Genomic DNA, 19,820 nt, shown 5'->3' with positions numbered 1-19,820 from the left:
GTCGGTGTCCTGCAGCCCCACATGGCTGGTCAGTGTCCTGCAGCCACATGGCTGGTCGGTCTCCTGCAGCCACATGGCTGGTCGGTGTCCTGCAGCCACATGGCTGGTCGGTCTCATGCAGCCACATGGCTGGTCGGTGTCCTGCAGCCCCGCATGGCTGGTCGGTCTCATGCAGCCACATGGCTGGTCGGTGTCCTGCAGCCACATGGCTGGTCGGTGTCCTGCAGCCACATGGCTCGTTTGCTGTATGCGCGTTTGCTGTATGTGTGTTACTCGTGTACTCACGTCAGTTGTGGAACACTGTTATGCAGGTAGAATCTCAGTTAGAATTTCTATATTTATTAAATAAACATATAAATTGCAGAATTAGGTTAAATTAATTTAATATAATATATTAGCTTTTTCATTTTTATATTTGGTTGGAAATTATAGATTTTTTCTATGAAAACTAACATGGATTACTATACAAATTCAATAACCGTGTCTGCTGTTCAAACGCCCTGTGTTTTATTCACCCTTTATTCATACAAAAGTATACAAATAATCTAATACAACAATATTAACAAACTTTATACCGTATTAGCTAAAGACTACCTCTACAATAGCAGTTGTTTATTCGCCGTCTTTCATATTCATTTCCGTCACTGATGAATAAACTAGTCGCAGGATGTAAATACATCTTCATTTTGTCATTTATTGAACATACCGCAAACGGTTTCTGTAAACAAATTAACATACCAATGAACCAACGTAAACTATAATAGAATGGTGATATAATCGTGAATAACCCATCAATATTTCAATAGAAAAATTCTAAGATGAAACTAGTACTATTTCCAAGGATAAATAATTAGATACTTACCAAAACAGTGCGGGCACCGAGCTGTCGCACAACTCGCAACCCGTGAATTGTAATAAAGATTATCCAGCCAAGACTTTCCTACTTCTACGTAGGAAATTTTAAGTAACTTGTACTGAACATGACGTATCGGAATCTGCGACTGCATTAACCTTCAAGTTAATTCATTAATGAGAGTCCCGGACCTAGAGTTCTTGAAAGAAAATATTCGGAGGAGATTTCTTTAAAAAGTATCGTTGATATTGATGAGTTAATAAAAAATATAATATAACCATGTGAAATATAAGTCTTAAGCAGCTATAATGGCTCAACATATATGAAGGCTTGACCCTTATAATGGCTTGACCGTTATAAAGGCTTGACCTTTATAATGGCTTGACCGTTATAAAGGCTTGACCCTTATAATGGCTTGACCCTTATAATGGTTTGACCCTTATATTGGCTTGACCCTTATAATGGCTTGACCTTAAATGGCTCGACCTTATAATGGCTTGACCCTTATAATGGCTTGACCCTAATAATGGCTTGACCCTTATAATGGCTTGACCCTTATAATGGCTTGACCCTTATAATGGCTTGACCCTTATAATGGCTTGACCTTAAATGGCTCGACCTTATAATGGCTTGACCCTTATAATGGCTTGACCCTTATAATGGCTTGACCTTAAATGGCTCGACCTTATAATGGCATGACCCTTATAATGGCTTGACCCTTATAATGGTTTGACCCTTATATTGGCTTGACCCTTTCCCTTATAATGGCTTGACCCTTATAATGGTTTGACCCTTATAAGGGCTCGACAGTTATAGCGGATCGACAGTTAAAATATCTCTACAATTATAATGGTAATGCGTTATAATGATGGCTCGTCAGGTATAGCGTTGTGACCGTTAAATGGATTGAAAGATAAAATGGATCGACAGTTATAATGGATCGGCTGTAATAATGTATATAAACTAATAAGGGTCTGACCGTTATAAAGGCAAGGCAATTATAACGTTGACGTTCCGAGTATGAACGCGTTCAAGAACAGACTAGACGAAGCTATGCAGGAGCATATGTTCAGTCTTAAAATGCCTAGCAAATTACGGACCAGGCAATAAGTCCAGCAGCTATCTCAATCAATCGTACGTTATGGAAAGATCGGGTTCCAAAGGCCGGATCCCTTGTGAATCAGGTCACGAAAAAATCAAGAATCGGCAACTGGCCATGGGCCTATTTCTTCAACGCCGACACTTCTATTCTATTCTATAACTTGTCCACAGTTATAATTCTGCTACTTTTATATGTTGTTGCTGTTATTTTGTATACGCCGTTATAACGGTTCGAAAGTTTTCAGAGCAAAGTGTAATGCGATGTTATGAACACGAACATAGTAAAATATCGAAAATTCTGTTATTATGAATTCAAATTGTGCTCAGTATCCACATCATCAGGTGCAGCTGATGCCGCTGTATCAGCTGATCAGGTGCGCTGCAGCTGGTGGAGAAGCAGGTGCCTGTGTAGCCATCTGTATCCTGTGAAGATAAGACAGCACTAATTTCTCAATTTAAAAATGAAAACGTATCATTTATTAAAAATCATTATTTCGAAACTCGAAATTAGATAATGTAGAACTGATATTCAATTTACTCATATTGATGATGATGATAAGCGACCTTAAATAAATATAACTCAACTTAATATATAAATATTTAATATAATTGATATCGAATTTTAATCTATTTATTTATAACGACTTGGTAAAAATGAACATTAAACAATAGAATTAATATAAGATTGAATATGATACTGACTAGAAAGACAAAAGGAGCTTCACAGAAACAACAGAGATTTCTTCACATTCACTGACCAAATATGTTTTAGATCGTGAATTTTGTCAGCTGAATCTGGAAAAAGCTTGTTTTTCTTGTTGAATTTTTGATTGATACAAAAGTTTGTTTTCGCAGTGTTGATTTCTAACGAACGTGAAATGAATTTTATAGTTGAAATTGAACGAAAAGAAAAATTTTTTGTATTTGCAACAAAATGGAAATTTTTGAGTTTAATTTGCAACAGAAGTAAAATTTCTCTGTCGAAATTGTTGAGAACAACTCACGGCTGTGGCTGGGATGCAAGCGACCCAGGTTGCAAGAGGCGCTGCCATCTCTGAGAGCGCAAGTTCTGAAGGAAGTTCTCGAGCTCCAAGCGTTTGTGCTTGATGTCTTTCGATCTCCTCAAAGAACCAAATCCATTATTTTCTTTGGTTTTGTTTTGTAAAACATAAGACTTGTCTTCAATCATATCAGATGAACCTACTTTGGTGATAGTGTAATTTTTGGCGATACTAGTGTCGTTGTTTTTCTTAAACACTACGTTGTGGTGCAGGCTTCCTGCGTTTTCTTCTTTCCGTTGCACCGCAAATGCAAAAACTTCATCTTTGTGCGCTGCCTGGACTTCAGAATCTGAGTTACGTAGATTATGGGTAACGTTTTCTTGACTTGCGAGGCCAGCAAACGTGGTCGGGACTCCTAAGTACTCCATCAAGTACTCCAAAGTTCCCCACAAACCAGGCTCTGTCTCGCGCGGCAAAACCGTCAAAACTGCCACTTTCCAAAGCAGGTACAGAATGGCCAAAGTCTGCAAAAGTTCCCAGATGCCGAAGAGTGCCTTAAAGAGATGGAAAAGCCAGTAGCTTCTGGGAAGTTTCGAGTAGTGATACTCCTGCTGGTAAGCGCCTGGGTAAACTTCGACGTACTTGCCCGGTTTTACTGTGGCTTCGTCATAGATGTAGACGGGTTCCGGATGCTTGTAATGGACTTCTGGTTCTTGGCTTTGCAGGTATTGGAGTCCTTCTGTGTCAGAGTAAGGGTAGATGTGCGAGAAATAAGTGTTATCCTGATGCCCATGATAGTCTGCTGATCTTGACCTTCGCGTATGATGGTTATATTGTTTCTCTAAGACAAAAGACTTCGTGGAGTTCAAGCCGCCATCTTGAGTGACACCTGGATTATCTAATAAGCCACTACCGAAATGTCGTAATAGCCTCTTTAAATCAGCCATAAATTCAGCGTTGCCATATTGTTTCTTGTTATTTACACCACTGTTTTCTTTCTTATCAGACACTGACGAAGACCACGAATCGTGTCCGGAACCGTCCTTACGATCCAAAGCTGCCGGAAAATATAAGTTGCCCGCATTGATGTGTTCAGCAATTCCAGGGGCCTGGTGTTCATTACTTGAACGTCGCTCGAAAGCACGGTCCCTCAGAAACTCTTCACACATCAGGGTTATTCCCATCGAAACCAAGCTCTTCTTGGACGGCAGCTCCAAAGGGCTAATATTCCAAGACAAATATCGGATTAGATCATCCCCCCATGCATCATATTCCTCTGGATTTAGGGGATCCGGCGGTCTATTTAGGATTTTTTTTATATTTTTCTCCCCTCTGACGGAGTCCATGAAAGTGTCGGCCATCAGGGTCACCGACTGCGCTATTTCTTCACACATGTCGGGGATTTTTTTTATGTCGGACACGGAGCGGCCAAAGCTGGGCCAACTGGACCAGCTGACGCCTGGGTACTTGTAACTGTCATGGCTCAGTGTGTCAGGGCCATAACCTGTGCGGTCATAACTGTCATGGCTGTGATCTTCAGGGTTATGATGGTCATGGCTAAAAATATTCGTGTTAATTAATATTGGGCCATAATTTTCTGTGATATTTTTATCTGAGACATAACTTCGCAGGCTGTTCACGTTAGGAAATTTATATTCTGTCGATGGATTTACAATTAAATCAGAAAGTTTATTTCTATTTTCCCAAGAACTTGTGTGTTTTTCTGAGATTTCTGCAATGCCAGAATATTTTCCCGCAATATCCGACACACCAGACAGTTCCTGTTCAGTAATATTAGAAATCCTGGCCGGACTTCCAAGCTCTGTGTAATGCCAAGAAGCCATGACGACAAAGAGCCCCAGCACCTGTAAATAAAAGACGGAATGTAAATTTGTTATTTGAAATTTTCTCAATATTATTTTCAGGAAAAGAATTTCGCTCCTTCTTTTAGTGGAAGAAATTTTTGCTTGCCGAGCAGTATTTGTTTGGTCTGATTTACATAAGAGTGGCGGCGGCAGCAGCTGCTGCTATGGCAGAAGCATCAGCTGCATTCAGTTTACTTTAACAGCGAACTAACAGTTGCATGAGCAAAACTAACGTTAACAGATTCAATTAAAACGGCAGACAGAAGTAACAGCAGCAGCTGGAGTGGTTGGGAGCCATGACGGCGGCTCTAACGCTGTCAAATGAAACCGACAAAATTTATACGCTTAGAATATCGCTACTCAAAACTGCCGGTTTCTGTGACAACGGTAACAGTGGCCACGGATACAATATAATAAAAATTACAGCAGATTAACTGCCAAGATAAACATTGGCAACAGTAATTGCAGGCTAAAGTGACAGAAGTTGTGTTAATAGCAGCCGCAGTGGCAATCTTGAATATATTTGTCAAAGTTTGTATGTGTGTTTGAAGTCTGGCCCCATAAATATATAGGCGCTGTTGGGGCGCGTATCCAGGATACTTATAGTGTCAGGATATTGTATATAGGGGCCGTTGGGGCGCGTATCCAGGATACTTATCGTGTCGGGATATTGTATATAGGGGCTCGTATCTAGGATACTTATCGTGTCAGGATATTGTATATAGGGGCTGTTGGGGCGCGTATCCAGGATACTTATCGTGTCAGGATATTGTATATAGGCGCTATTGGGGCGCGTATCCAGGATACTTATCGTGTCGGGATATTGTATATAGGCGCTATTGGGGCGCGTATCCAGGATACTTATCGTGTCGGGATATTGTATATAGGGGCTGTTGGGGCGCGTATTCAGGATACTTATCGTGTCGGAAAAGAGACTCTAAATATAGAGACGTTTATAAAGTGAGTATCCAGGATTCAGGATTAGGGTATTCGACAGAACTAAGGATGACAGGATGTAGGAAAACAGATTTTCCCGTTTCGGAGATTAACTATCTGTGGCAGCCTGTTATTTCTAGATCAGAAGAACAACAAGAGTTGAACATGAGTGACGGGAGCAACAGAAACCGCTCTAACTCAAACAGGCTGCTTGAGCAGCTGATCAAACACACGCGAAAGCGTTTGTCTTAGACCGATAAACCTGAGGGCGTTTGCAATTGCCTGTTTCCTCATTGCTGTCGTTAAGCCTTCAAAACGTTTATCTATTGAAGTATTCAGCCAGGCAAGCAAGCGATAGATTAAATCTGTGGTATTGAACAACGCATAATACGAGTATACTCGTATGGTTGCTGTGGTGCTGCTTTGGTATAAAATAATATATGGTATTGGGTTACGAGCTGCTGTGGTGTAATATATGACGCTTTATATTATGAACAAACTCATCATATGAAATATCGCTCCATATCCATCCACCAGTTATCTACTTAACCAAAAGGTGCCTTAACCACTAAAGTATTTATTAGCCTATTATAAGTGATTCTTTAGTTAACTGGACGTTACCCAGACTAAGTAGTTATTAATTACTCACTCATCTGCAGTGTACTGATGTGAACATTTGGTTACTACTTAACCGCCATCTACCTGACTAATACTTCTGTACCTTTTAATCAACTAGTTATATTGGTACCTGATCGATCGCTACTTAATCACATTGTGCCTGCATACCGATTATTAACAATTAACATAAATAAGAGTATCCAATTTCTCCATGACTAACTCCCTAATTGGCAAATTAGTGGCTAATTGAAAATAAAAATTTCCATTACCAGGCAACAACTTAATCGTAACTTAGCTAATTAAACTCAAGTAGTTACTAGACCACTATAACTAGCGCTGCAGAGTTGCCGTCACCGACAAATAAACAAAACGAAGAAAATTTCCATAAAATGTTGTTTAATTTCCATCTGATATTCGTTTTGGGCCTTTCTAATTTCCCTAGGCCAGTTTCTTGTCGGCCTCTCCATCCAGCGTTCGCTGCGGCCTTTAAATTTGCATGCAATCTCGGATGGGGCGTGCAGCGCAGGCATTGTACCAGGTGCACTTCATCAGCTGCATCAAGGGCACCAGGTGCACTTCATCAGGTGCATCATAGGCACCAGGTGCACCAGGTGCACTTCATCAGGTGCATCAAGAGCACCAGGTGCACTTCATCAGGTGCATCATAGGCACCAGGTGCATCAGGTGCACCTCATCAGGTGCATCAGGGGCACCGGGTGCACTTCATCAGGCGCATCATGGGCACCAGGTGCATCAGGTGCACTTCATCAGGTGCATCAGGGGCACAGGGTGCACTTCATCAGGCGAATCATGGGCACCAGGTGCATCAGGTGCACTTCATCAGGTGCATCAGGGGCACCGGGTGCACTTCATCAGGCGAATCATGGGCACCAGGTGCATCAGGTGCACTTCATCAGGTGCATCAGGGGCACCGGGTGCACTTCATCAGGCGAATCATGGGCACCAGGTGCATCAGGTGCACTTCATCAGGTGCATCAGGGGCACCGGGTGCACTTCATCAGGTGCATCATGGGCACCAGGTGTACTTAATGAAGTGCATCAAAGGAACCAGGTGATATCCATGAAATGCATCACTAGCACCGGGTTCACCCAATCAGCTGCATTTCATCAGATTTTCTTCATGAACTGCACTCTATCAGATGCACTCGATCAAGTGCAGGAGCTGCACCAAGACATACCGCCACGCGACATCTGAACCACCGTATACGTCGCTCCCCCAGAATACCAACGGACTTTTCCCGGCAGGTATTTATTCCTGTCCGGGTTACTATTTATTACCATGAACGCACGTCAGGTGCCTATATGTGGGTAATATATAAACCTACGGGCGGGTGCCTATATGTAGGTAATAGCAACTCACGGGCGGGTGCCTATATGTGGGTAATAGCAACCCACGGGCGGGTGCCTATATGTAGGTAATAGCAACCCACGGGCGGGTGCCTATATGTGGGTAATAGCAACCCACGGGCGGGTGCCTATATGTGGGTAATAGCACCCCACGGGTGGGTGTCTATATGTGGGTAATAGCAACCCACGGGCGGGTGCCTATATGTGGGTAATAGCAACCCACGGGCGGGTGCCTATATGTGGGTAATAGCAACCCACGGGCGGGTGCCTATATGTGGGTAATAGCAACCTACGGGCGGGTGCCTATATGTGGGTAATAGCAACCTACGGGCGGGTGTCTATATGTGAGTAATGTTGCGTATATGTTGCGTAGCAACCCACGGGCGCACGAAACTGAGTTTACGTTGGCTGGTTTGCGCAGTCGTAGCGGAATGAAAAATGTATAAAAATATATACAGATTTATTTTAGAGTTACATATAAATTATGGGAAATCAATTTTTAATACGTATACAAGTAGTGAAAGGGAGCAATTAAGGAGGGCGAAGGAGAGAGAAGCTAAGTGAAGAAGATTAAAAAAGTAGAATGAATATTATAGTGAAATGGCCGTGAATGGCAATGTGCTAACGCTATTCCTACCGTAACGGCAATGTTACAATTAATATTGAATGCATTAACGGCCATAATTGGGGCAGTGCTTTAATCATCAGTTATTTTCGGTGTGGTTAGCAAAATTCATGAGTAATTTATTCAGGTAAAGAAATTTTCGGGGTGGCAAGTTAATTGAAAGTTGAGCGCTGGGAAAGGCTTGATGAACTTTCCCCATTTACTTGAATGTTGCTGGGGAATGTAGGTGGTTGGCGAGTGGAGGGGAATGTGGGGAGTGTTGCTTCCTCATTAACATTCAGTGCAGGTTAACTGAAGGGGCTTGGCCGACGATAATTCGCTCATAATTTTCGGTTATAGTCTAAAACACTCGTACAAAATAGCTTAGAAAATAACTCTGAAGAAACTGTTGCAGAAATTGCCAATATGTGAGTATTCCTGTATTGAAGAACCAAATGCAATAATTTCATTGCTTCTTATTATTAATAATTTTCCTTTACATTAATTGGTTTTTATTTATTGACGAATGCACTCGTGATTTGACAATAATAATCCCACTATTCAAGGTGAATCATTATAATATTATCCTATATCCAATACTTTCTTTGAAATTTTTTTTCTATGTAATATTTTTGAATTTCGCTCTATCACAATTTTAATGACTATCCATTAATAAAATTAGTTACTGATATATTCTCTAAGTACCTGACAATTATTTGCAACTTTTAGCATTAAGTAACAATAAATAATGACCTAAATATCGGGAAAAGTGGCACATTTTCTTAAATACACAATTCATTTTTCGGGGCCTCTTACTGAACCTGTGTACTATATCGGTCACTGAACCTGTGTACTATATCGGTCACTGAGCCTGTGTACTATATCGGTCACTGAACCTGTGTACTATATCGGTCACTGAACCTGTGTACTATATCGGTCACTGAACCTGTGTACTATATCGGTCACTGAACCTGTGTACTATATCGGTTTCATAGAATGATATATATTATATAGTGAAATAAGGAGTTAGTTGAGGCACCTTTGGTGCGCTGAGGTATTAAATGCGCTGCGCATGGTATCAGTGATACATGCTCGACCTTGTCAGAATAAGATACTATAACTTCGATCCAAAAAATTTTTGTACATAATATACCACCTTAGTATGACTAATATAAGATTATATTAAACTGATTCGGAATCGGCGATCCGCGCAATCGTTTTCATTCAACTCCATGAGTATCAGTGATACGCGATGTGATTTCAGTCATCACTCCACGAGTATCAGTGATACGCATATAAATCATGATAGAAATGATCAGATTATCGTCAAAGATAAATATGCATCATGGCAATTCTCTCCGGAATGGTATTTGAAGAAAACTAATAATATATGTCAACATTATTCATTATTGAAGATATCGACATCGTATTCGTGATGCGCACCATCTTCTACGCACCATCGTTAACGCACGAGTGCACTGGCCGGTCCACTCAGTTGCTGTCAAACCGGTTGCACATGACCGGTAAATTAGCTTTCCCTGCCAGCCTGAAATTACAGGTTATGCTGTTGTTTGTGCTGTTGGGCTTCTGGTGCTGATGATGTTATGTATTGTCAACTTGCTGCTTTCACCGATAATACCAATAATAAATTGTATAAGTTGCAAGAGGTAGGCAGTAGCGTGCTACATTTAGCGGCCGCTACTAGCGGCAGCTACATTTTCAGTAGCGGTAGTGGTGCTACATTTAAGTAATTGTAGCGGTCGGTAGCGCCCGCTACGTTTCAAAGTAGCGCTGCCCAGCTCTGTAAGTTGCATAAGTTTTCGGCAGCCTACCCAGAACGAGCGTAGCGTTTGCGATCATCTGCCGTTTGCCCAGAGCTTAACTTCAGCGGTTAAAAAACATCAGTTTCAGTTTCGAACATGTATCAATTTCCTCAAAGTTAGGCAAGTTAGGTCGATATTGTTCATTGAAATGCCAATGGGCTTGTACGTATTCGATTAGCAATTGTATATTTATGATTTTCGTCAGGTGGTTAAAAGCTTTAAAATTACCCCCCAAAACACCTCATCTCTTCCTTCTCCCCAAAACTTCACAGCACGTCTCATCCTAGTTACGACAAATACCCCTTGTAAAAAATATCATGGGACCGTAATTTCAACGAACTGATGACTTTCAATTACAAAATTTCATTTGTTGCCCTAAATTGGTTTAATTGTTACCCTAACTTTCCGTAATTATTACCATGATTAGTGTTAATTGATACCTGAATTGTGGTAATGGTTACCCTGAAATACAGTAATTATTACACAGAAATATGTGAATTGTTACAATAAATTTAAGGAACTTTCTTGATAAAACTACCGACTAAATTTCAACAAAATAATTCAATGTAGCCGTTGGTATCAATGAATGATTATAGTCCTTGTCTTTCTTCTAAAATTACCCCATTCAGCCTTGTACCCTAGACTCTATGTCCCCATTACTCCATATCTTCCCCCAGCAGTCCTAGGGCAATACGCTCATAATTTCCACGCGCTGGGGTAAGTTCGGCCGCCGGCTGGGAAGCCTGGCACTAAATTCCGGAATTTCTAATTTCGGGCGCTCGGGTCCCCGATTTTGAGAGAAGAGGAGGGAGCGGTGGGTAAGATGGGGGTATTATTTATGGGCCTTGAGGCTCTTTTCTGGATAGAGGGTCCTTTGGAATGGGTAAGAGGCCATCCAGGCCACAAATTCTACAACACCGCGGGTCCCACAACACCGCGGGTCTCACAACACCGCGGGTCTCACAACACCGCGGGTCCCACAACACTGCAGTACTCGGATTTCGAATATCCGCCCAATTAGCTATCTCATTAAGTAGCAATTTGCACGTCCTGATTAAAATGCTCCCCACATTAAAAAACTCTCATTAAAATCTAAAGAGGGAGTACAACTTGCTAACGACCATCATGTATGACATCACTACAGCAACAATGTCTCATAAGAGATCCGTTTAGTCTTTCTCATTAGAGATCCGTTTAGTCTTATGTCGCGTTAGAGATCTCTTTATCCCTAACTCTCATTAGAGATCTCTTTAGCCCTATGTCTCATTAGAGATCTCTTTAGCTTTATGTCTCATTAGAGATCTCTTTAGCCCTATGTCTCATTAGAGATCTCTTTAGCCCTATGTATCATTAGAGATCTCTTTAGCCCAAAGTCTCATTAGAGATCTCTTTAGCCCTATGTCTCATTAGAGATCTTTTTAGCCCTATGTCTCATTAGAGATCTCTATGTCTCAAGAGATTACATTTCATAATCCGCAAGAAAAGCTCACAGATTTATTTTAGTTCCAAATATCTTCGTCTGATTGATCACCTTATAAAACAATAATATTCCCACCAAATAAATTGTATTATTATTCTAAACATTCTTATCTACTCAATGATCATAAGTTCCTCAAAGCTTTTAACTTTCAGTCACTTCGAACATGGAACAAATTTGTCCTTATTTAGGCCCTTAATTAAAAGGCGCCAGTGAACAGTGAAACCCCATGCAGAGGCCCTCATAAATCATACAAATCATAAAACCACATTTCTTACCAGACTTTACACGCTCAAAAGCTAAATACCTTTTCCAACACAAGGAAAACAATGCAAAAATAAACTTCATGAGAACAAACATTCAAGGACTGCATTAATTCGGTATACAGCTGCAATTTTTCAGGCTGTTTACACATGTAAATAGCCGCGACGATGCCCTGGAATTGAGTGGCTAATATACAGCTGCATTTAGCGCCTCGACAGATTTACGGCAGCTTTATTGACAGCGCAGATGTAGTGAGGTGTCTACCGCTGCACGCATGCTACAGCTATATAGGCAGAACAGCTGTTGAAGCAGAACAGCTGTATAGGCAGAACAGCTGTATTGGCAGAACAGCTGTATAGGCAGAACAGCTGTATATTCAGAACAGCTTTAAAGGCAGAACAGCTGTATAGGCAGAACAGCTGTATAGGCAGAACAGCTGTATAGGCAGAACAGCTGTATAGGCAGAACAGCTGTATATGCAGTACAGCTGTATATGCAGTACAGCTGTATATGCAGTACAGCTGTATATGCAGTACAGCTGTATATGCAGTACAGCTGTATATGCAGTACAGCTGTATAGGCAGAGCAGCTGTATAGGCAGAACAGCTGTATATGCAGTACAGCTGTATAATCAGAGCAGCTGTATAGGTAGAACAGCTGTTGAGGCAGAACAGCTGTATGGTCATACCATCTGTATGGTCCTAACAGCTGTATGGTCATAACAGCTGTATGGTCATAACAGCTGTATGGTCCGAACAGCTGTATAGGCAGAACAGCTGTATAGCCAGAACAGCTGTATAGGCAGAACACTTGTACAACAACAACAGCTGGAAATGCAGGGCATCTGTACTACCACAACAGTTGTTTGTGCAAAACAACTGTACGGTGGTAGCTGCTGTGCTACGCGTCTGTTGTACAAGCTTTGCGGCAGGGCAGGAATATGACTATAGCAGCAATACAGGCTGTTTTTCTGTACATTTTCCGAAATAAATCATAATAAAAATTTATAGCATAGGTCAATTAGCTGACTTGATTAGCGTTCACGTTCTACTGGTTGCTGGATCATTTTTGCTCTTATGAGAACAGGCATAGAAATAATTTAATATGGTCTAATTTATACAGTATTTTAAATATTATTATTACTAACAATAATGCTTATAACAAAGTTAAAAGAACGGAAAGTAAGAACGTCAGACTGTCGCAACACTTGCTGACGCCAGCGCTATTGCTGCGTGACGTATACGACGTATGGACGTATGATATATTTGAAACGTTTTTAAAATACTGAATACGCATAATTAATGCTGTTTTGCTTTTTTCACTATGAGGCTAATATTACTTCAGTAATTCATCTTATAAAAAGAGCAAATGCCTTGAAAGCTAAAAAAATTCATCCTCTATCATATACAGGGACATCTAATAAAAAATAGGTAAAGTTCTAGAATTTGATATAGATAAATTTGTTTATAATTTTATTTTTGCAATAAATAACTGAAGTAGTTAGTAATTATAATTACAGAGATTGAGATAATTGTGGGGTATGAATATAAGATGCATCACTCAAAAAGTTAATGGATAATATTGTTCAAATACCGGCACGCTTTCTCAGCCACGGTACGAGCACGGAGCGGATGTGGCAGCGATACGCCCTTTTGCTGCGCCAAACTAGGTCAGGTTGACCTACATAATTCAAAAAGTGCATGGATTTTTGGACAAAATCTTACTAATTTTTCACTCACCAGAACGCACAACTTCGGTCGCATCTCGCAGTTCCTGCACTCAGTTTCTTGGCTTATTTCCTCAGCAACAAATGTATGTTGAATTCATAGATGAATTAATACATAGTTGAATTTTCAGGATCACTTGGGAAAATTTTTTTGCTTGGGACCAGAAGTTGCTGTACAGTTTAAGCTATAATTGAATGCAGTAGAGGAAACAATTTGGTCTGCAGAAGCAAAAAAACGAAATAGTGATATAATGAACGATCACAATTAAACAGTGAACGATTACTATGAAACAATGAACAAACACAATGAAACAATGAACGATTACTATGAAACAATGAACAAACACAATGAAACCTGTCTCTTATACACATCTAGATGTGTATAAGAGACAGACAATGAACAAATACAATGAAACAATGAACGATCACAGTGAAACAATGAACGATCACAATGAAACAATGAACGATCACAATGAAACAATGAACGATCACAGTGAAACAATGAACGATCACAATGAAACAATGAACGATCACAGTGAAACAATGAACAAATACAATGAAACAATGAACGATCACAGTGAAACAATGAACGATCACAATGAAACAAAGAAATACAATGAAACAATGAACGATCACAATGAAACAATAAAGAGACGCTTGCTTATGTTCACAGCCTAATTCATTTGGATTAAATTATGATGATTTATGCAGCGTCAGGCCTTAAATTGAAATGGAACGATTTTAGTGGGAATTTTGTGCAGCAAAATGTAAAGTATTTTTCAGATAGAAATCATATCAAGTTTTCAGAAGCTTCAATGTTGAGGTTCGAAAATAGTTTTATGCGTTACGTGAGGAATTCATTATTCATTTATATCAAAGCAATAATTTGCTCCTTCAACATGTTATAAATTCAACTGGTATTCATTTAAAATGAAATGAAAATCCACCACTCATATTTTTCTTGCTTTGATTATTCATTCTGGAAATTATTTTATTCAGTATAACAAGGGCACAAACAAGAAAAAATAATGTAATGGAATTATTTTTTAATAAGAAATGAGGCGAAAAAACGATTCATGTCACACCAACTCCAACGTTCAGTGGAGAATTTATCCATAAAAATCGCAGCTTTAACGTTAATCCTGATGGATTCGGGGAAAGACTCACATTTAAATTGCTATTTCCTGCTGAAACTTCGAGTTCTAAAGACAAATTTACATAATATGCACATTGCTTGAGCTTGTATCATCAATCTGCTAAATCGCATGCTTGCCAAGAATTTAGTACAATAAAGGAAAACACTAGGTGTGATGAATTTCATACACATTTTTTGGCTTTTAGATTGATTTAAGAATAATTTTACTTAACAGCTCAGAAATCGGAAATAATAAAATCGACGCATCTTGCTAATATTAGTCGTATCACCAAATCACAATGACACTTCAATCAAGGTTACCCTGAGACACCACAATCGTAATGACCTAACGAACGGACTATGTTCAGTTTCTTAATTCGTACGACAACCACCACAAGTAATAGCAAGCTAAGGGGTTTATTCCTCCAAATAATTAGAGTTTATTCACATTCATTAACAAGATAGTGTTGAAACGAAACTTTGTTTATCGTGTTTGGGTCAGCATCACAAAGAAAAACTTGAGAACTTAAGTTTCAAGAAAATTATCAGTCGACAAGTTCACTAGGAAGCAACCAGCATGTCGACTAATATGTAGCCACAACGAATTTATTAGGTGCCACCACTTCATTATTCAAAGTGAACACCACATCCGTGTTTGAAGTAACTACAGGACCTACTTGCTTCACTCCACCGCCAAGCCTCATGGTCATCATAAATTTACGACTAGTTTAATTCACGATCCACAAAACTATCAAAAACTCGCTGAGTCACCAAAATGTCAATAAAGATAGCGCGATAATTTATTCACGATAATCTAAAAACTTATCACAATCTAATTAGAGCACCACGCCTTTAATAACCATCAAAAAGTCGTTTAAACGATACTATTTAGATAACCATTACGAGGCAGTTTATCCATCTCGATCTATAAACCATTAAATAGCTTATTAATCACCCTAACTTCAAGAGATAGTTTATCTGGCACGGTCATGATAATATTTTCCATCTAATACATTAAGTACGATCTATGAACATTTTTCATGGGGTTATTATACGAACCTACACAAGTTCCATGTACCAATAATCCCCACCACTAAGTCATTTAATCACCAATACATTGTAATTTTGAACCCCTCACTAGGTCATTTACCCACTCTGATTCCAATAACTACTGGAAGGTCATTTACGCACCACAACCACACCCCGGACCAAATTCTTAAGAGGCCGGGAAAGCACTGGGACTGGAGTCGGCAGCGGCGAGCGGGTAACCGCTTTCCTTGGTCCCGCCCACCGCCGACTGCCAGACGCGCGGTTCTGCTGCAGCGCCCACGTGACCGCATGTAAATTTAAGAGAGTTTCGCAGGGGACACACGTATGCTTGGAACGTGTCGGGAACCCGAATAAGGAGCAGAGCTGACTAGGAAAGTAGGTTACATTTATGCATTTGGTATTAAGAGATCCATTTACCGATTTAGTTGTGATTCTGAATTTAGTTGTTATCTGAATTGTGGATAACATTAAGTAGTCATGGACAATTGAATGATTTCCACAAGTGAAGCTTGATGATTATCAATTTAATCAAATTAGCTGATCCGACGCTGTTAATAAATCTGTATTGTTAATCTTTCGTAGCAGATTAGCACAGGTAAAAACATGACCACAGGGTAACAGATTAACCTGGTTAGCAGGCTCGTACTAAAATTTAATTGTGTGATAGATGACTAATCATTGTTCGTATCGTATTTACGTTCGGGAATTGCAGTTATTTGGGGATTTTTTGGACTTAACAATACAATAATTAATTAACAATACAATAATAATTAACTAACAAAAATTCTCCGCTTTCATCTAAGTTCAACAAAATTTCCTACTTGCTGCACGAACCAACTCGGACGGTGTTTAAAGTCCATCCAAAGTTTTTTATTGGCTATTAAAGTTGAAGCACAATCGCGGAATAGAATGGCCCTCTCTTTTGAAGAAACTTAAATGGCATCACTTCTCTAATAGGATAATTTACTACGAGTAATATTTAGATATTACAGAATTGTCAATTTCTACAGAATTTATCATTCGACAGAACATCAATGAACTTTACTGTAACCTAGATTTTTCAAATTCTGAGCAACCCTGCCAAAATCCATCCGTATTTAAGCCTTGTTGAGGAAAATCCTGATCTTGCTGCATATACGCGACCAGACGTGTCGATAAGTTGCCGTGGTATTCAGGATAAAAATAATTATCGAAGGATGAAGACCACGATATTGATGTAAGACCTTGTACAATTTTGTGCAATGAATGAGTATCTCGCTTTATTAAATAAAATTAATCGTGCTACTTTCTAAACTAAATTAATTGTAATTTACTATAGACCCGCTCGAAGCTTTTTTAAAATAAAAGATTGGCCATCCGGTTTGAGCGCCGTCTAAACAGCGTGGCAAGTTAACTGAGCAATACAGGTTAGCTAGAGGTTAATGTTTAAGTTAAGGTTAAGTAAGGGTTGAATGAAAACTCGGCAAGGCAGGTTAACTTCGCGATGCAGGTTACACAGGTATTTCAGGTTAACCGTTGAGGATCGTCTACCTAACGTGATAGGTTAACTTGGTGTTGCAGGTTAACCAGTTTCTTTTTACAAAGAAACTTGTCTTTATACGGCATTGGAAGGAGACTGCACTCTTGAAAAGCGCGTAGGTCGTAGAGTATGAAAGTATATATTATATCTGCCTTTGAAAAGCATTACAAAGAACGTAGAGTATGAAGAAGATATGGTGGTATCTAAGACCACCCTACTCTCGTAGAGTGATCTTCCTCTACATCCTCTATAACCCACTCGTATAAAAATTATTTTCATTTAAAAAATTAGCAACATGAACAACGATATACTGGGTAACGGGACTCACGAATCTCATGGATTATCTGTCTTAATAATAGCCGCATTAATCGGCTATTATTTGCATAATGTAGTTAGTATTCATTTTTTAAGTTCAAATGGTGGCAAAAATTGCATTTCAGGTGAACCGCTAAACAGATGCGGAGCGACGCTGACCTATAGTCCCCGGAACGCAACCTGCGCGTCATTCTCGCTTGTCATGTACAGACTTTCCAGTGAGCGAAATGTCCAGTGATCCAGTTCTCGGAATTTCTGGATGACACATATTTGTCCAGGCGAAATATAGTTAGTGGGATATCGAGCTGACCAGTTAGAGGAATATACTGACGGTTCAGCTAGTGGAATGTCCCGGCCGATCCAGGTAGTGGAATGTACTGACGGTTCAGCTAGTGGAATGCCCCGTCCGATCCAGTTAGTGGAATGTACTGACGGTACAGCTAGTGGAATGTCCCGCCCGTTCCAGGTAGTGGAATGTACTGACGGTTCAGCTTGTGGAATGTCCAGCCCGATCCAGGTAGTGAAATTTACTGACGGTTCAGCTAGTGGAATGTCCCGCCCGATCCAGGTAGTGGAATGTGGAATATCCGAGTATCCAGTAAGTGGAATATCCTGGCGATCCAGCTAATAGAATGTCGAGGAGAATGTTCAGTTTCTGAAATATAGTAGCGTTCCAGAAATGTAAATAAAATCAGGATCAAATTAAGATATTTTAGCGATAATTCAGCACGTACAGTGAATGCATGACGCAGGCTTACTAGCTGCCTTTCGTCAGCTGCGCACGCCGAAGAAAGTAGCATACGTCACTGGCGTTGCGTATAGGTCGACTGCAGGCGTGCATTTTACGCATTTTAAGCTAACGCGCGTTAGAAGCTTCAAAATAATTACACGCGGTTGTACGCATCAACCGGGGCCCGTGGGAGACTTCACTGTGACATTCACTGCGACATTCACTGTGACACATTCAGTGTGACATTCAGTGTCGCATTCACTGTGACATTCGCTGTGACATTCACTGTGACATTCAGTGTGACATTCACTGTGACATTCAGTGTGGCATTCACTGTGACATTCACTACGACCTTCACTGCGACATTCACTGTGACATTCACTGTGAGATTCACTGCGACAATCACTGTGACATTCATTGCGACATTCACTGCGACATTCACTGTGACATTCAGGCAGCAATACAGTGTCGCATTCACTGTGACATTCACTGGGACATTCACTGTGACATTCAGTGTGGCATTCACTGTGACATTCACTGTGACATTCACTGTGACATTCAGTGTGGCATTCACTTCGACATTCACTGTGACCTTCACTGTGACATTCACTGTGACATTAACTGCAACATTCAGTGTGGCATTCACTGTGACATTCACTGTGACATTCACTGTGACATTCACTGTGACATTCATTGTGACATTCACTGTGTTGTGATCGGCATACCGTATGATAATTGTTTGTTTAGTTGAATCTTTATTTATCTCTGTTATTCTGCACTTATGAAATTTTCTAAGCCCATCTTTAATTTTATTTATTCTTAACGTATTTTTCTCAATTATTAGTTAGACTTAAGAACTGAAAAAATGGTTCTTTGGAGAACGAGTCGTCCGTAGTTAGGGAGAATTTTTTATACGAGTTAGTGAGTTAGTGGAAGCCGTTGGTGAAAGTCGCATGTACACAGTGTAAAGTCTATGAATTTAACGGCGAAAATTACTGTCTTGTTTTTATCCTCCGCAACAAAGTTAGTGTACTGCCGAACTAGACGATCACATAAGGCTTTTATGAAGTGGTAGCCACGTATAGACTGCGGCGACGAGGCCCACTTCATAAAAGCCTTGTGTGATCGTCTAGTTCGGTAGTACACTTTGTTGCGGAGGATAAAAACAAGACAGTAATTTTCGCCGTAAAATTAATAGACTTTACACTGTGTACATGCGACTTTCACCAGCGGCTTCCACTAACTCACTAACTCGTATAGAAAATTCTCCCTAACTACGGACGCGTCGTTCTCCAAAGAACCATTTTTTCAGTTCTTAAGTCTAACTAATAATTGAGAAAAATACGTTAAGATAAATAAAATTAAAGATGGGGGTTAGAAAATTTCATAAGTGCAGAATAACAGAGATAAATAAAGATTCAACTAAACAAACAAT

At 40.0% G+C, this 19,820-nt stretch overlaps 1 protein-coding gene across 1 annotated transcript; it reads right to left on the bottom strand.

Annotated features, from left to right (window-relative positions):
• Positions 1–2,086: 2,086 nt before the first annotated feature.
• LOC108682479 lies at positions 2,087–15,999 on the bottom strand. The gene is made up of 4 exons (XM_018171643.2): positions 15,963–15,999; positions 13,650–13,855; positions 2,959–4,820; positions 2,087–2,377 (listed from the first exon to the last, which is right to left on the bottom strand). The coding sequence occupies exons 2-4, from the start codon at positions 13,671–13,673 to the stop codon at positions 2,317–2,319; spliced, it is 1,947 nt and encodes a 648-aa protein (XP_018027132.1). The 5' UTR covers positions 13,674–13,855; positions 15,963–15,999; the 3' UTR covers positions 2,087–2,316.
• Between the last annotated feature and the right edge of the window lie 3,821 nt (positions 16,000–19,820).

This window comes from Hyalella azteca, unplaced genomic scaffold (assembly GCF_000764305.2).
Source record: "Hyalella azteca isolate HAZT.00-mixed unplaced genomic scaffold, Hazt_2.0.2 contig510, whole genome shotgun sequence".
NCBI lineage: Eukaryota > Metazoa > Arthropoda > Malacostraca > Amphipoda > Hyalellidae > Hyalella > Hyalella azteca.
This window is presented reverse-complemented; position numbering and strand designations above follow the sequence as displayed.